This window comes from Tachysurus vachellii, chromosome 14 (assembly GCF_030014155.1).
Source record: "Tachysurus vachellii isolate PV-2020 chromosome 14, HZAU_Pvac_v1, whole genome shotgun sequence".
Taxonomy (NCBI): domain Eukaryota; kingdom Metazoa; phylum Chordata; class Actinopteri; order Siluriformes; family Bagridae; genus Tachysurus; species Tachysurus vachellii.
In genome coordinates this window covers 18,349,505-18,365,376 of record NC_083473.1, presented here as the reverse complement: position 1 = coordinate 18,365,376, position 15,872 = coordinate 18,349,505, and the positions used below count along the sequence as shown (strand labels likewise).

The 15,872-nt window shown below is 38.5% G+C and overlaps 2 protein-coding genes and 1 non-coding gene across 3 annotated transcripts; 1 reads left to right on the top strand and 2 right to left on the bottom strand.

The window, feature by feature from the left end:
• Nucleotides 1–7,029: 7,029 nt before the first annotated feature.
• On the bottom strand, nt 7,030–9,550 carry rpl18a (ribosomal protein L18a). Its single transcript, XM_060887334.1, has 5 exons — nt 9,416–9,550; nt 8,648–8,827; nt 8,062–8,191; nt 7,475–7,584; nt 7,030–7,177 (listed from the first exon to the last, which is right to left on the bottom strand). Exons 1-5 carry the CDS (start codon nt 9,431–9,433, stop codon nt 7,085–7,087), a joined length of 531 nt encoding a protein of 176 aa, XP_060743317.1. The 5' UTR covers nt 9,434–9,550; the 3' UTR covers nt 7,030–7,084.
• LOC132857591 (small nucleolar RNA SNORA68) lies at nt 7,675–7,805 on the bottom strand. The gene has a single exon (XR_009649585.1). It is a non-coding gene; the product is annotated as a small nucleolar RNA SNORA68 (small nucleolar RNA).
• Nucleotides 9,551–12,729: 3,179 nt separating the features above from the next.
• Nucleotides 12,730–15,847, top strand: commd9 (COMM domain containing 9). Its single transcript, XM_060886470.1, has 6 exons — nt 12,730–12,839; nt 13,369–13,494; nt 14,156–14,295; nt 14,578–14,612; nt 15,270–15,373; nt 15,487–15,847. Exons 1-6 carry the CDS (start codon nt 12,789–12,791, stop codon nt 15,619–15,621), a joined length of 591 nt encoding a protein of 196 aa, XP_060742453.1. The 5' UTR covers nt 12,730–12,788; the 3' UTR covers nt 15,622–15,847.
• Nucleotides 15,848–15,872: the final 25 nt, after the last annotated feature.

The window sequence follows — 15,872 nt, the reverse complement described above, 5'->3', positions numbered from 1 at the left end:
CTGTTGGTTCCTCAGGAGCTCTTGGTTTCACAATTCCTCTTGACTATAAACTGTTGTAGAAAGGACATTATTTACATTTACATTATTTACTGTCCAGCATCACCCAAATGAGGATGAGGTTCCCTTCTGAGGTTGGTTCATCTCAAGGCTTCCTCATAACATCTCAGGGAGTATTTTCTTGCCACCATCCCCTCAGGCTTGATCATTAGGGATAGGTGTTAGAGATACACAGTCATTTAATTTGAAACTTTACGATTATTGTTTCTGTTGTTTCTCTCTAAGGCTGCTTTGAGACAATGTCCATGGTTAAAAGCCCTATGCAAATAAAATGAATTGAATTATGATTTTCAGTTATATTCCTTTATCTACTATCAGTTTTCAATGTGTTTTTATCTTGCAGTCTTACACGAATTATTCTGAAAGCATGAAACCTTCCAGGATATCAATTACCAGGATATTATTAATTAACAGAATCAAATGCTTTAAGAAAAAGACGTGAAAAACAACAGAATAATAATTAGGAAATAATGAGTTGAAAATGAAAAGATGGCAAACAGAAAGTAAAACAAGACTACAGTACTACTTATGAGTAGGAAGAGTACACAGGAATCCTTTTCCATTTTGCTTTCTCCGTCTGCTTTCTGATATTAGACCTGAGGCTGTAACTCACTGGAGGTTTTAAGTAAAATGTCTAAAATATTGAAGTAAGGCAAAAAAAAAGTTAGACTGTATGTAATATAAATACCACCTCACAGTCCAAGACTATGGTCTGTGCTTTTTTTTATTGCACATCCTGCAAAATGTTCTCAAAAACTGGGCAAGTTAAAATCAAATCAATCAAAATGGCTGCCGCAGGCCGAAAGCTGCTGGCTACGCAGGATCTCGCTCAGGTACAGCGTGGGAAAGACACTCATCTCTGTCGAGCTCCTGATAGTTCTGTTTGCATTTGGCCTCTACACTTTCCGCTGACCAAGGTTTTTTATATATATACGGAAAAATTAGGAAAATACTATAAAAACACTTTCGGGGTTGGTAACAGGGTGCTTTTATATTCACCCCTGAAACTCTTGTCTGTTCAAATCTTCTACAGATATCAACAGTATTAGTGATTATATTTTACTACATACTTTACATTGACATTTTATCTATCGATCAGTGTATAAAAAAACAACAGAAAATTGTTCAAGGTGTGTAATCCATTTAAAGTATCTTAAAGACATCATTTGAACAGATATTTAATGAATTTTTAATATCAGCAGATATTTTGTGGATCTGTAAATCTGCACTGTTGAGATATAAGGATAAGAGATCTGTATCTAATTGTAAGATATAATACTAGAGCACATTCAGGTTATTTAAAAAGAGTAGTCATTACTCATCAGGTTGCTATAAGCAGGGATTGGAGCTTGACAGGTGGTCATGTGACCAGATTCTGTGCTGCAGGTCGTGAGAAATGTGACTTGGATGTGACTGTAAACTGCCCCACCAATGAGGTCTATCCAGGAGCTGAACAGGCGTCTCGTCAGCTCGAGTTTATGAGCTAATGAGCAGTCATAAGATGAATGTCCTGGTGTTCCTATGGCAGAGAGGGAGTTTGTTTCACCTATCAGGTTAGGAACGCCAAACTTGAAAACATGAACACTTGTGGGTATGTGGTAATGAGTTGGAAGCTGTAGCTTTTAGGTTACTTCATTAATTCATTGAAGCAATGAAGCAGCATAGGATTTCTCCACCTGAAAGATCTAAAGTCTACAGTCTAAAGTATAAGTCTATAAGTGCCACTGACCTGCTTGTGTTAACTGTTGATATGCCCATTATACTTGCTTTATTTTTTCTGTCAATTGTGAGGAACGATTGATAGCGGTGTGAGTCAGCTGGTTTAGTGACACACAGAGGGTTCTGGGTGGTCTTTGTAGAAAATATCAAGGAATCAAACTAAATCTTGGTCGGCTCTAACATTTTGTTATCTATACTGAAAAATAGGCAACATGCAAAACTAATTTTTCTTCAAAACTAGGTTTCTTAAGAATGTTGTTTTAGGAGCATTCATTTTGTTCATCCAGGCAACAGAGACCTATTCAAATGCCCAGTATTCCCAGTAAACAGGAAGTTAAACTGGGCAAATTTGACTTTATCAGACCGCCAGCGCTTGGTGAAAAGAAGTACAGTAAACCCTCCAAAAAAAACCTTAGTAACTTGGAAGAATGTCTAGTGTACTTGTCAAGTTGACTGATGAGAAGCTTGTTGCATGAAGTAGGCACCACCCTGACGGTACTGGGATTCACCACTGGCTGGCAGATCTAGGCTTCGTAGTGTTGTGTGAATGGCTGAGATTTGCTGTTGCTCTTCACTGATTACAGCCTTGGGCAGTGAGAGTTTGGTGGATTTCAGTGAAGCCTGCCGTGTGCATCAGTCTTCTGTCATGAAGCAAACAGGAAGTATAGATTTTGCAGTTTTACTTAAATCAGTGTAGCAGACAAACATCTAGGAATAAACTAGACAAGGATTAAATGAAATGAAATGCCAGGAACGGTCAAAGCTTTAATCAAGTCAAGTCATAGACGAAGCATGATTCTGCCCTGAAGTAACGCAATATCCAGCAGAGCAGTGGTACTGAGACTGCAGATGTAGATGCACTGTATATCCTGACTGAAGACATGATGAAGCTAAGAATACATTTCTATGCAGTGATTCACTGAATAAAGCTACATATAAAAGGCAAAATAAAAATAATAAAGTAATGTAAATAATGTGTGTGGTCCTATCGCTAGCCACATTATAACACATCAGCACCCACATCAAATCATATTTGAATCTCACTCATTCACTCATCTTCTACCGCTTATCCGAACTACCTCGGGTCACGGGGAGCCTGTGCCTATCTCGGGCGTCAACGGGCATCAAGGCAGGATACACCCTGGACGGAGTGCCAACCCATCACAGGGCACACACAGACTCTCATTCACTCACGCAATCACACACTACGGACAATTTTCCAGAGATGTCAATCAACCTACCATGCATGTCTTTGGACCGGGGGAGGAAACCGGAGTACCCGGAGGAAACCCCCGAGGCACGGGGAGAACATGCAAACTCCACACACACAACGTGGAGGCGGGAATCGAACCCCCAACCCTGGAGGTGTGAGGCGAACGTGCTAACCACTAAGCCACCGTGCCTCCCCTCATATTTGAATCTATCTACTAATATTCTTGACAGACTTTCCCGTCATCGGCAAGTCAAGAAGCTTTTATTGTCATTTCAACTGTATGCAGCTGGTGCTGTGCACAGAGAAATGGAAAATACATTCCTTCAGGACCCTGATGCTACATAATTACACAGAATTACCTTGCCATTATCATAGAGCATTTTTTTTAAATAGCAAAATTGAGCAAAATTACAGTTGGAGTGAAAAGGTACATAAGATGCATTGTCTGAAAAAAGCATGAAATCCTGTCTAGTTGTATTTGTATTCTATCATTTCAATGCGCTACATTAACGCTAACCTTCGTCTTCCAAACAATCACTTATCTAAAAACCTTTACAGATCCTTTATTGTTCTAGGACTATGCTTGGGTTGTATAGTGACTCACTCTCTAATCTCTAGTCTTCTAAATAAATCGATTCTAAAGAATCAGTAAGAGGTGACGCCAGATTAACATTACTGTTCATTTTCTCATTTGGGTCTGTTTTCTATATTTAGTGCAAAAATATTTGACTGCTTCTGCTCTTTCTGGTAGCTGAAATTCAAAGCGTCTCCAGTGTGTGACCTAATTACCCACTCCTAACCCTAACCATCACTCATAAACACACGTACGCACCAAATCAAACACAACCGCCACGCACCACTGTACCTGCCAGCCAGCCATCCAAACTAAGAGCCTTTCTGTTCTGTGGATTTTGTGGCCTGAGGCTCAGGCACATGGTACAAGGTTCCTGGAAAGTGCAGACCACGGGGGAATTCACACACACACACACACACACACACACAGGCTGCATCATGCTGCACCTCACAAAAAAAACACCTGCCACCCACACTGACCAGATGTTGGTCAGCAAGATTTACACTCTCACCAATTTAACCATCATTTCAACCAGTACCATATACCGTAGTACAGTTTAATCAACATACTCCCATAACTCACTTCAACAGTTAGGAAAAAGTCGAGGTTGCCAAATTTAAATTTAAAAAAAAAAATAAAAAAATAAAAAATGAGGCATGTATTACCATTTCATTGAAATATACGCTGTCATGTTATGTTTTAAGAAGGAAGCGACTGGTGTGGGAACAGGATATTCAGATCCGTTTTTGTCACCACTAGTTTTTCACAACTGACGCAAGAAATCTGTTCTTCTGCACAGCTTTAGATGTTCTGCACATACTTACAGTAAATTGAGCTTGTTGTCCAGCCACTGGAAGTAATTGCATATTCCAAGCCGGTGATTCCCACATGTATTTGTCACTACAGCAGTGTCTGCTGCAGATCAGACACACCAAAGTGCACTACACTGTGTCATTGGGCTTTACTAAGAAGATGACAAAGTCTGATCACAAACAAAGTGATCGATGAACATTGTGAGTGTAGACCTGGTAGACTTGAAATTCAGGATCTTAGAATAACTTTTTTTATGAAAATCCTTGGTATTTTGCTAAAGTTTCTCTAAAAACAAGTCTATTATAAATTCACACCATCGCTGTCTCATATATTTGTGAAATTTCACCAAAAAAGCCTAAAAACATACCGTATGTACAACTCACTAGACAGTCAAGAGGCTCAGATAATGTTCACATCATTCATTCATTTTCTACCACTTATCCGAACTACCTCGGGTCACGGGGAGCCTGTGCCTATCTCAGGCGTCATCGGGCATCAAGGCAGGATACACCCTGGACGGAGTGCCAACCCAATCGCAGAGCACACACACACACACACTCATTCACTCACACACAATTTTCCAGAGATGCCAATCAACCTACCATGCATGTCTTTGGACCGGGGGAGGAAACCGGAATACCAGGAGGAAACCCCCGAAGCACGGGGAGAACATGCAAACTCCACACACACAAGGCGGAGGGGGGAATCGGACCCCCAACCCTGGAGGTGTGAGGCGAACGTGCTAACCACTAAGCCACCGTGCCCCCCGAATGTTCACATCAATTCAATTCAATTTAAATTTTTAATTGTAAAGTTTAAAATTAAGTTACTTTTTATCCTTAAAATCTATCCCGAATTATCAAGCCTGATGTGACAGTGGTGAGGAAAAACTTCCTGATATGATATGAGGAACAAACCTTAAGATTAACCAGACTCAGGGGAACCTAAAAGAAACCTTATATTCATTTGGGTGACACTGGAAAGGAAATAAATGTAAACAATGTCCTTCCTACAGCAGTTTATAGTCGAGTAGAATTGTGTAACCAAGAGATCCTGAGGAACTAATATGTCAGCATCTTCTGAACATCAAACATCTGATGGTTGATAGGCTGGTTTGAGGTTTTTAGAGACTGTTGATCTCCTGGAATTTTAATGCATAATAGTTTTTAGAGTTTACTCAGAATGGTGTGAAAAACTAAAACCATCCAGTAAGCAGCAGTTTTCTGCTCACTGCGGCTGAAAAAAAAAGAGTGAAATTTCTCGTCAGCACTGAATCACTGGCTGTTTTTCCCCCCACACCATTCCAACTTAACTCTAGAGACTCTGGGTATGAAAATCCCTGGTTTCTGAAAAACTCAAATTGTGAACATGACACAGACAGAGACACTGACATGACATTTTATCATTCTTATATTCGACGTGAATGCCTTCTTGGGCTCTTGACCTGTACACAACTGCACCAAAGTTACAAACAATGTCCTTAGTGAATCCAATGCCCCTAATTCGTTGTCATGTTTAATATCAACTGTAGTTTCCCAAAACATTCCAGGGACAGAAGTGGAAAGACCCTCATTGGGTGATTAATCAGCTTATTTAATTGATGCTGTTTTACCAGACCTACTGATTTCACACATTTCATTTATATTTACATGTCGTTGTATAAGATTATTAGAAATTGTCTGGAAATTATAAAATCTTTCCCACAATGTGGAATGCATGTCAGATATGACTACGATTTGCAGTATTTTAGTCAAACACTGCCATCTTGTGGTGGCGTCAAATAAATATTTTTGTTTCTTTTTGGAACTTACAAAGATTTGTTTCTTTTTGGAACTTACAATAGATTATCGCATCAAAACACAGTTATGTATAAAGTATCCATATTTTTTATATTTAAGCTAAATTTTTCATAAATCTTTTGCACTGTCTATTCATCTAGCACATATTCTTATGCACAAACTACTACCACACCTTTATTTATTCTTGTACATATATTTACATATTTATCTGCACATTGCCTACCAGTGGCACTTCCGGTAAGTGCTTTTTATACAATTTCATTAAAGCCGTATCTTTAAGTCTCTAATAAATCTATTCCAGCCTTTACACACGGTACAACTCCATACATTTTATCATTTAGTGTATTTATTCAAAAGGCAATGAAAGTAGATTTGCTCCGGTTCTGAAGCTCATTCAACACCTCGAACTAAACTTCTATTACTTATGCTATATTAACTTAATATACTAGTTAAAAATACATTGTTTAATCAGCATGTCTATGGATTATTTGCCATTTTTTTTATTATCTAGGTTAACAGCAACAAATGGCAATTTACATATTTCTACTCACTATCCATTTTAATAAATCAGTCTATTGAAGCACATTTTTAAAGAGATTTAAGCTTTAGTCACATAGACATTCATATTTAATTTCATTTCAAAGCAATATTTCAGATGTCAACACCTTTGTGTAACAAAATCCATTCCTTAATAGACACCAAGAAGGAAACCAACTTTGCTGCACCATCTGTGGAACACCTTTAAGCAGTCTTTTTAAAAATTAAGAAATCCTGTCAGATGATTTTAGATGCTACCTGATCTGGTGGTGATTCAGACCCCCCACCAAAAAGGTAAAAATAACGACTCAGACATGTTTAATTTTGTAAATTTTTTTAATTCTCCAATGAACAGGACTGAAAACATACACTTTAGAAGAATGTTTTTGGCCTCCTGGTGGTGAAGCGGGGCTTGTGCTGGCGACGCAGGACCCTGTGGGGCAGAGGGAACTTGATCTTGGAATCCTGTTGGATGAAAGACATGAAGCACATTAATCACAGACCATATTTACTTCATGAACAGACAGCCCTTGCCACAGGATGTCGCCAGTTTTTAAGCCGCCAGATTTTAAGACTATGCACTTGATCTGGAAGAGGAACCTGGCCTGGTTTTTACTCTTGCAGGTATTAAAGCTGAACTGGCAACAGCACCAGTCCAGTGAGAGACCTGCTGATTAGCTGCACTAAACACATGCAGGATCTCAGATGTGAGCTTCACACTAAACACTTAGTCTGCAGGAGAATGAGAGAACAAACACTTACGTGGAACTGCTTGATGGCGGCTCTGCGACACTTGTTGGCTGGGATCACCTGCACTTTCATAATCTGTATGGCGTGAGCACGAGCACGGTGACGAGCACCCATATCACGGTCTAATCACATTTTTTATAAAAAGAAAAAACAGAGCAGCACAGAATTAGGGAAAAACTTCAGTCATGACCATAATCATGATCCTATCAGTATAATGTTGAACCTTGAATTCACTTCCAATGGCACATAAGAGCTTATGAAAGGCGACAAGGCCCTGTTTCTTTGCGCACACATAGCAAGAGCATTATACACATACACAATGATCTTTGGGTTTGTGTGCAGATTTTCTGCTATTAATCATGAACTTGTCACTGACAAAAATAAATAAAAATAAATCAAACAAGTTCTGACTATTGGAGGAACTTTCAATTTTTTGTGAAATGACTACAGAATTGGGACAATAGGCATCATGTGACATCACAACGCACATTAAGGTGAAAGCATTTGATTCACACAAATTGGAACATTTATAATTAAAAAAAAAAAAAAAAAAAAAAGCTTTCAACAAAAAATCTGAAATCCATCAGGAAGCGACTTACAGCACTGGGTAACAGCTCCAGAGGTGGTGAGGTCTCTGTACTCGCGGTACATGTTGTGTGTGCCACTGCGGGAGTCATAACGCAGCCAGATGCCAAAGTTTTTCACCTTCAGTGGAGATTTCTCATGAACCTTTGGATGAAAGAAGCAAAGTCAGAATTGGAAATGGTTTTAATTTATATATTAAATATTTCCTCAAAGCAAACGTACTGATCTTTTTTTTTATTTATGGAGGACTTTTTACAATCATACCAGTTTTTGCCCTAATTCTTCAATCTATAATTCATTCTATTTGGCTGTAAACAAAATAACACCCATCCCACCAACATATCTGCTTCTAAGCCATCAGTTTACACTTCCAGCATTTATTAGTGTATTTTAGACTTTTAGCACTGGTCAGCATGGCAAAGTCCTTTGCCTCCCATCATCTCATTTAGTGATTGTATGGATCTTGCACTGCTTGCACTTCAGGCAGCTGTGTCATCTTCCTGAAGAACTAATCACACTGGAAAGCCAGCAGACTTGCACAGAATACACACTAAACTTAAATCTGCAATCAAAGCACCACCACGTTGACTGTATCCTCACCAGTCCGCAGTACGCAATCTCTCCAGAAGCCTTCTTCATCTTCCTCAGCTGGGAGACAAAGTACCAGAAGCGAGACTTTGCCACCACATGGTTAGGGGCGAAGATCCTCATACGGTACAGAGGTGGTGCCGGGTTCTTGGCAGAGGGCAAGAGACGCCCAACAACTTTGTACTCCCTAAGCTGAATACAGAAAGGTTGTGTTCAGTTTTACATCATACGATAAGAAACATCACTACAATAGACAACAGACAGAAGACTGACATAGCAAGGACCTAGTCATGCTTTACATCAGCCTGGTTTAGTATTAATAATCAATGAGCACCAGAGATGCTCAAATCTTCAACTCTTAGGGGAAAAAAAAAGATGACGGAGACAAAAGTGGCTGTAATTTAAAAAAAAAAACTCAAAGATTTACGGAAATCTGGACTTGATGGTCAGGACACCTCACAATCATACACAAAAAGGTGAAATATGTCCTTAAATCCAGCTTTTAACACGAGATTATTCTCTAAAACAGGGCTCTGCTCCGATGTTTACACCAAAGCAGGGTTTAATAAGAGAGAACTGCAGGCGAACACCACATGGTTCTCGCCACAATGTCGGCCGCCATGTTGGAACTCTACAGGCCCGTTAAATTAACTACTTTATAGCGGGTTTACTTCACATATTCGACCAGAAACAAACCTGTACGAGTTTTACAATGTATTATAAGGTATAAATTCCAGTCTACAGTCAGCAACGAGAGCTTAAAACTGATAAATTACGTACTGTGCCAGACGCCTTCATGGTGTCTCGCTGACTGCCACTGTGAAAAAGGAAGAACAGGGCGGAGCGACGCTACGTCAAGCCTCCGCTGGTCTTCTTCTACTGCTGTGCTTCTTAGACCGCAAGCACGTGTGCACGCCACCTAGCGGGTACCTAGCGTATTATTATTATTATTATTATTATTATTATTATTATTATTATTATTATTATTATTATTATTATTATACTAATTCGTCGTCGTCGTTGTTGTTTTGGAGTTGTTGTTGATGTTTGACTTATCTGTGAACACTTTAAAAAAACTGTATATAACTTCTGTACAATTATACATACAATGTACATATTACATATTGTATATTTCACATTCATATATATATATACATACATACATATATATATATATATAATAGATGCCAATAAATGGCATTAAAAAATGTGCAAGCCGAATAAGCAATATTATTGCTTATTCGGCTTGCACATTTTTTAATGCCATTACCTTATATCTTTCTACTTGTTGTTCCTTTACAAGAGTGTCTGCAAATTTTTTTTCAATGCTGTAGCCTTAGAACCATTTACTTGTACTTTTCAACAATGTCCACACATCTCTGCACTGCTAAAGCCTTTATATTTATTCACTGTACATATGTTTACATACATACCTATATATACTACATGATGTACATATGTTTACATCTATACCTATATATTACATGCTGTACATATGTTTACATATATATCTATATATATATTACATGCTGTACATATGTTTACATATATATCTATATATATTACATGCTGTACATATGTTTACATATATACCTATATATATTACATGCTGTACATGTTTACATCTATATATATTACATGCTGTACATATATTTACATATATACCTATATATATTACATGCTGTACATATGTTTACATATATACCTATATATATTACATGCTGTACATGTTTACATCTATATATATTACATGCTGTACATATGTTTACATATATACATATATATTACATTATGTGTATATTATATGTACATTTGTACATTTGTTAACATCATACCTTTCTGGTAGATGCCAAACTGCATTTCGTTGCTGTGAACCTGTACTATCTATCTGTCTGTCTGTCTATCTATCTATCTATCTATCTATCTATCTATCTATCTATCTATCTATCTATCTATTTTAGTCATCACTTTCCTGTAACTAGATGATTTGCTTGTTTATACAACAAAATGTAGAAGTGATTAATCATGGGTATGCATCAGAATTGTCAAAACTGGTGGTGAAAGAAATTAGGAAAGAATATAGGAATACAATCACACAAATAGACAAGCAAATAATTAAGTGTTGTAAAGACTGTTTTTGACTTGGGAGACTGTTGAGAATTCTTGACTACATGATGACTAAATGATATTTAGTCAGTGAGATTTCTTGTTTAACATAGAATACATTATGTATTCTATAATAATAATAGCAATAATAGGAACTCTGTAAGGCTGCTATTTATCGACTATAGCTCAGCTTTCAATACTATAGTCCCCATCAAGCTGGCTTCTAAACTCATGGACCTCGGCCTGAATTCTTCACTCTGCAACTGGATTCTTGATTTCCTCACCGGCAGACCTCAAGTGGTGAAAGTAGGCCAGTACACCTCCAACTCCATCACTCTGAACGTAGGAGCCCCACAAGGCTGTGTCCTGAGTCCCCTGCTCTACTCTCTCTACACACATGACTGCGTATCTTCCCACAGCTCCACATCTATTATCAAATTTGCTGATGATACTGTGGTTCTGGGCCTCATTCACAACAATAATGAGATCGCATACTTGGAAGAGGTAGAGAAATTAACATCATGGTGCCAGGAAAATTGTCTCTCTCTGATTGTGAGCAAAACTAAAGAGCTGATAGTTGACTTCAGGAAGAGAAGCAGCAGCCCTATACTCCTCTTATGATCGGCGAGACCCCTGTGGAGAGGGTGAGCAGCTTCAAGTACCTCGGTGTAAACATCTCCGAGGACCTGACTTGGACTACCCACATTCAAACACAGGTTAATAAAGCCAGGCAAAGACTGTACCAGGGGGCACGGTGGCTTAGTGGTTAGCACGTTCGCCTCACACCTCCAGGGTTGGGGGTTCGATTCCCGCCTCCGCCTTGTGTGTGTGGAGTTTGCATGTTCTCCCCGTGCCTCGGGGGTTTCCTCAGGGTACTCCGGTTTCCTCCCCCAGTCCAAAGACATGCATGGTAGGTTGATTGGCATCTCTGGAAAATTATCCGTATTGCGTGAGTGAATGAGAGTGTGTGTGTGCCCTGCGATGGGTTGGCACTCCGTCCAGGGTGTATCCTGCCTTGATGCCTGATGACGCCTGAGGACATTTACCTCAAACGCTGCAAAAACAGAGCTGTTAAAATCATCAAGGACTCAATCCACCCCAGTAACCATCTTTTCACTTTGCTGCCATCTGGTAAGCGCTTCCGTAGCCTGATGGCAAAAACCGAGAGACTTAGGAGGGGTTTCTTCCCCCAGGCCTCAGGCTCCTAAACTCAAAACCAGCCTCTTAACATCTTCATGTCTCCACTTAATATTACTTTATCAGTAAGATATTCATCATTCACTACCTCACATTGACATACTGTAAGTGTCAACCTGTTTGCACATTTGCCTCTTGCACATTCCTGTGTATCTTAATATTTAAGACTACAGTTTACTTTCATGCACACTATTTTTCATTCTATATTTAATTCCACAGTATACATCTTTTATATTTTATTCTTATATTTTTATTGTTTACTTTTATTTCATAAAATAATAAAAAAATTATATTTTATTTTTTAATAATTGCACTGTCCATGGAGCGGACCTGACTCACATTTCACTGCTGGTTATATATATGCTCTATATAATTGTGTATGTGACAAATAAAAATCTTGAATACATTAATTAACGGTACAACTATTATAGTAATTGATATAGTATAGTAATTGTAGTAATTATAGTGCTGTATTTCTACAGAGAATTTTCAGAATAAAAAATAATCCGCCATAGTTAGGTAGACAACTATTCATAACATCCCAGGGCTGGGATTCGATCACAAATAGAATCGACTCCTATTTCAATGCATAAAGGAATCGATCGTTGACTCCAAATCTTTGTATTTGCTACTACTTTGTCCACAAATGATAGTAGTTTGAGTACTTTGCCGCACCGTCACTCCCACCACGACATAGTCCACAGTAGCCATATATGTCGAAATATATTTCCTTATGCCTCACGGAATCGAAAAAAAATTTGTGTTGAATTGACTGTTCACTTGGGAGTCAGTATCGGACTCGACTCGTATTGAAGCCGAGTGAGGTCACGTGACAGTCACGTTCATCAAGATGGCTCCTCTAGCAGAAGAACATTTCAGCTCATTAAACCTTTTATTAAAGGTATCACACATACAGCATTTTGAGCTAAACACAGGAACACAACTTTGTAATGTTCTGTAGGTCCTTTAAGCTCGAAAGCTGGTGTTAGGAGCAAATAGTGCGATATAAACCGTAAATCCGTTACGTTGAATGATTTCTCTTGTTTGTTTACATCCTTCTCTGTCTGTCTCTTATCTGTGTAAAAAAAGCTAGTATCTAGTCTATATGTACGAGATCAACACATTATTAGATCTTTGTAGACTGTGAGAGGAAATAAAATCTTGCACATTACTAATGTTACTCTGGGTCATGCAGGGAAACATCTAATGATCTGTTTAGAAAGTGCAGGAAAACTACTTGACTTTCAGGAAGTGTGTATGAGATGTGAGATAGTGATATGGTGATATGGAATGTCCTTTCCTGACAGTGTGATTCTACCTTCTCTCTGTGCTACATGTTGCTTTATTAAATGTGCATATTCTGTCCAAACAGAATGTTTGTTTGTTTGTTTATTTATTTCTTTCTTTATTTATTTATTTATTTATTTTAGGCTCCATCCAAAGATGTTGTGCGACAGATCTGCACAGACAGTTTCACTACAAGGGTGCACGAGTCCCAGAGTGTGATAGACAGCACTGCTCGTGCACTGTCTGTGTCCAGCACCGAGGCCATGCAGGTGGGATGGATTGATTTACACCAAGAAACATTTAATAATCTTTTATCTGATAGAAACTGTTATGTCCTTTGACTGCACGTGGGTATTGATTGAGAAGGTTTTCAAGTAAACAAGACAACACTTTATTTAAGACAACTGTGGTTACAGCAGGCAGGTGTACAACCATCCAACTCAACTCCTTAACAACCCGTAAACATAGCACTAAATGGGCAGTTACATTTACAGAGATCTAACAATGTATATATGCGCACACACGTCCATCTGCATATACTACATCCCCCTTTTCACTCACTTTAATTTGATTTTTTTATTTTTCTTTTCAACACTACATAGTTGTCACTACATTAACAGACTGTTGATATTAAGCTGGGTTATACGTACATCACTGAAACTGCATGTTTTTATTTTAAGTCTCTTGCATTTGTGTGTATTAATTTTATTTTAATTTTTTCAAGTAAACAAGTCAACACTTTATTTAAGACAAATGTGGTTACAGCAGGCAGGTGTACAACCATCCAACTCAACTCCTTAACAACCTGTAAACATAGCACTAAATGGGCAGTTACATTTACAGAGATCTAACAATGTATATATGCTCACACATGCCCAGCTGCATATACTACAGAAACAAGGCTTATTTATCCAAGTCTCTGTTTCTCAGGTGTTGGCAGCATTTCACACGCTTTCGCATCACGTGGTGTTCCACAATTTTACAGCACCAGAACAAATCCAGTCTCTTTTCCCAGCTACTTTCCACTCAAACCTCAAAAATCTCATCACAAAGATCCTGCTTGAACAAAGGTAACTCTAAATTTGATGTTCATTCAGTAAATCAGCCTTCACAATCAGATTTTTTAAATATATCTTTTCTTTACTAGTTAATAACCTTTATTTATGTACAAGATACAAAAATCTTTTAAAAGAGTGACCTGGACAATACCTACAGCAATAGACAACAATGATCATATAATTAATTAATAAATAAACTAATGAAGGAATTAATACCACCTATTTCCTGAGAGGGGAAAAATAAAGAAAATAAATAAACATGTATTTATTTGTGTTACTGTGTAATTTTTTTAGCGCAACATGGAGAAATGAGGCTTTGTCCAGTCAGAGTGAGTATCTTCTGAGCTCCAGTATTCTTTATCTCATGTCTTTATATGAAATGAATTGTCTTTGTGCTTCAGGGTGGTGTGAGGGAGGCACAGCTTGAACCAGTCTGCTGTTAATAATAAGTGGATTATTTTCATATAACTGCAGGATGTTGTTTATTTTGTTTATACTATAGCACTTTGTCAACGATTAATTTATGAATGAACAACGCTTCAGACATTTGAAACATTCGAGACACAAATCAGTTCCTGTGATCACTTTCACTATAGCGTTGCCAGTCATTCTCTCACAAGCTTCTATTCATTCTCTTTCCTCTCTCTCTCTCTCTCTCTCTCTCTCTCTTTCTCTCTCTAAGATGTGAGAAAGCAAATGAGGAAAGTTTCCTCTTTTCTTTTCCTTTTTCTATGAGCTTTGCTTTGTTAAATTTTAGATTTGTTTTATTGTTTGTCTGTGATGAAATGTTACACACACACACACACACACACACACCATCCCCACCCACCTTTGTCAGCCATTACTTTGGAAACAATAACATAACAAATGAATACTAAGCTAACACACGTTACAGCTGGGACTGTTTTTACTGTCTGAGCCGCACAGAAATAACGCACACCTTCTGACCAGTCGCGAGTCCGTCAGTTATTCTGTTTGTGCCACAGTCTCTCTGCCACAGCTTGAAGACTTGGAGTGGAGGGTGGACATGAAGATGGCGTCTGACTCTGTGAGCCGCATGGCTGTGCCTACCTGTATCCTGCACATGAAGGTATGACAGACCGAGTGCTAAAATGGTGTCCTGCACCAGTACACAAAGCTTTGAGACACATTACTGAGCACTGCAGTAGGAAGAAAAAATACAATTATCTGTTTTGTGCACAGATCCAAGACGGAGGCAGTGTGAGCAGCAAAAGCAAGTCTTCAGTCACCGTGGAACTGAGCAAAGAAACTTTGGACACGATGCTAGACGGACTGGGACGCATCCGGGACCAGCTCTCTGCCGTGGCCGGGAAATAGGACCACGTCGTTTACGGATCAATTAAACACACTCGGAGGACTAAAAAAAATGAACTGCATGAGATACGAGTCTTTTTGTAACAGTCAGCATCCCAGCCAGTTGGATTAATCCATTTCCTTCTCACAACATCATGGAAACTCAGCTCCAGAACCATTGGCACCCTAAAACCAATTCACTTCTACTAGATTAATTTGTAAAACAAATTAAAAGCACAGAATTTGGGGATTTCAGTGTGTCTGTGTGGTGATTG

Excerpts from the sequence above, each read along its gene's own strand:
- rpl18a (XM_060887334.1), bottom strand. Across the intron at positions 7,585-8,061 it reads TGGAGCTGTTACCCAGTGCT|ACCGTGATATGGGTGCTCGT; the intron begins GTAAGTCGCTTC and ends AAATGTGATTAG. Across the intron at positions 7,178-7,474 it reads CCGCCATCAAGCAGTTCCAC|GATTCCAAGATCAAGTTCCC; the intron begins GTAAGTGTTTGT and ends TTCATCCAACAG.
- commd9 (XM_060886470.1), top strand. The coding sequence starts at position 12,789 with ATGGCTCCTCTAGCAGAAGAACATTTCAGCTCATTAAACCTTTTATTA. Across the intron at positions 13,495-14,155 it reads CCAGCACCGAGGCCATGCAG|GTGTTGGCAGCATTTCACAC; the intron begins GTGGGATGGATT and ends TCTGTTTCTCAG. Across the intron at positions 15,374-15,486 it reads CCTGTATCCTGCACATGAAG|ATCCAAGACGGAGGCAGTGT; the intron begins GTATGACAGACC and ends TTTTGTGCACAG.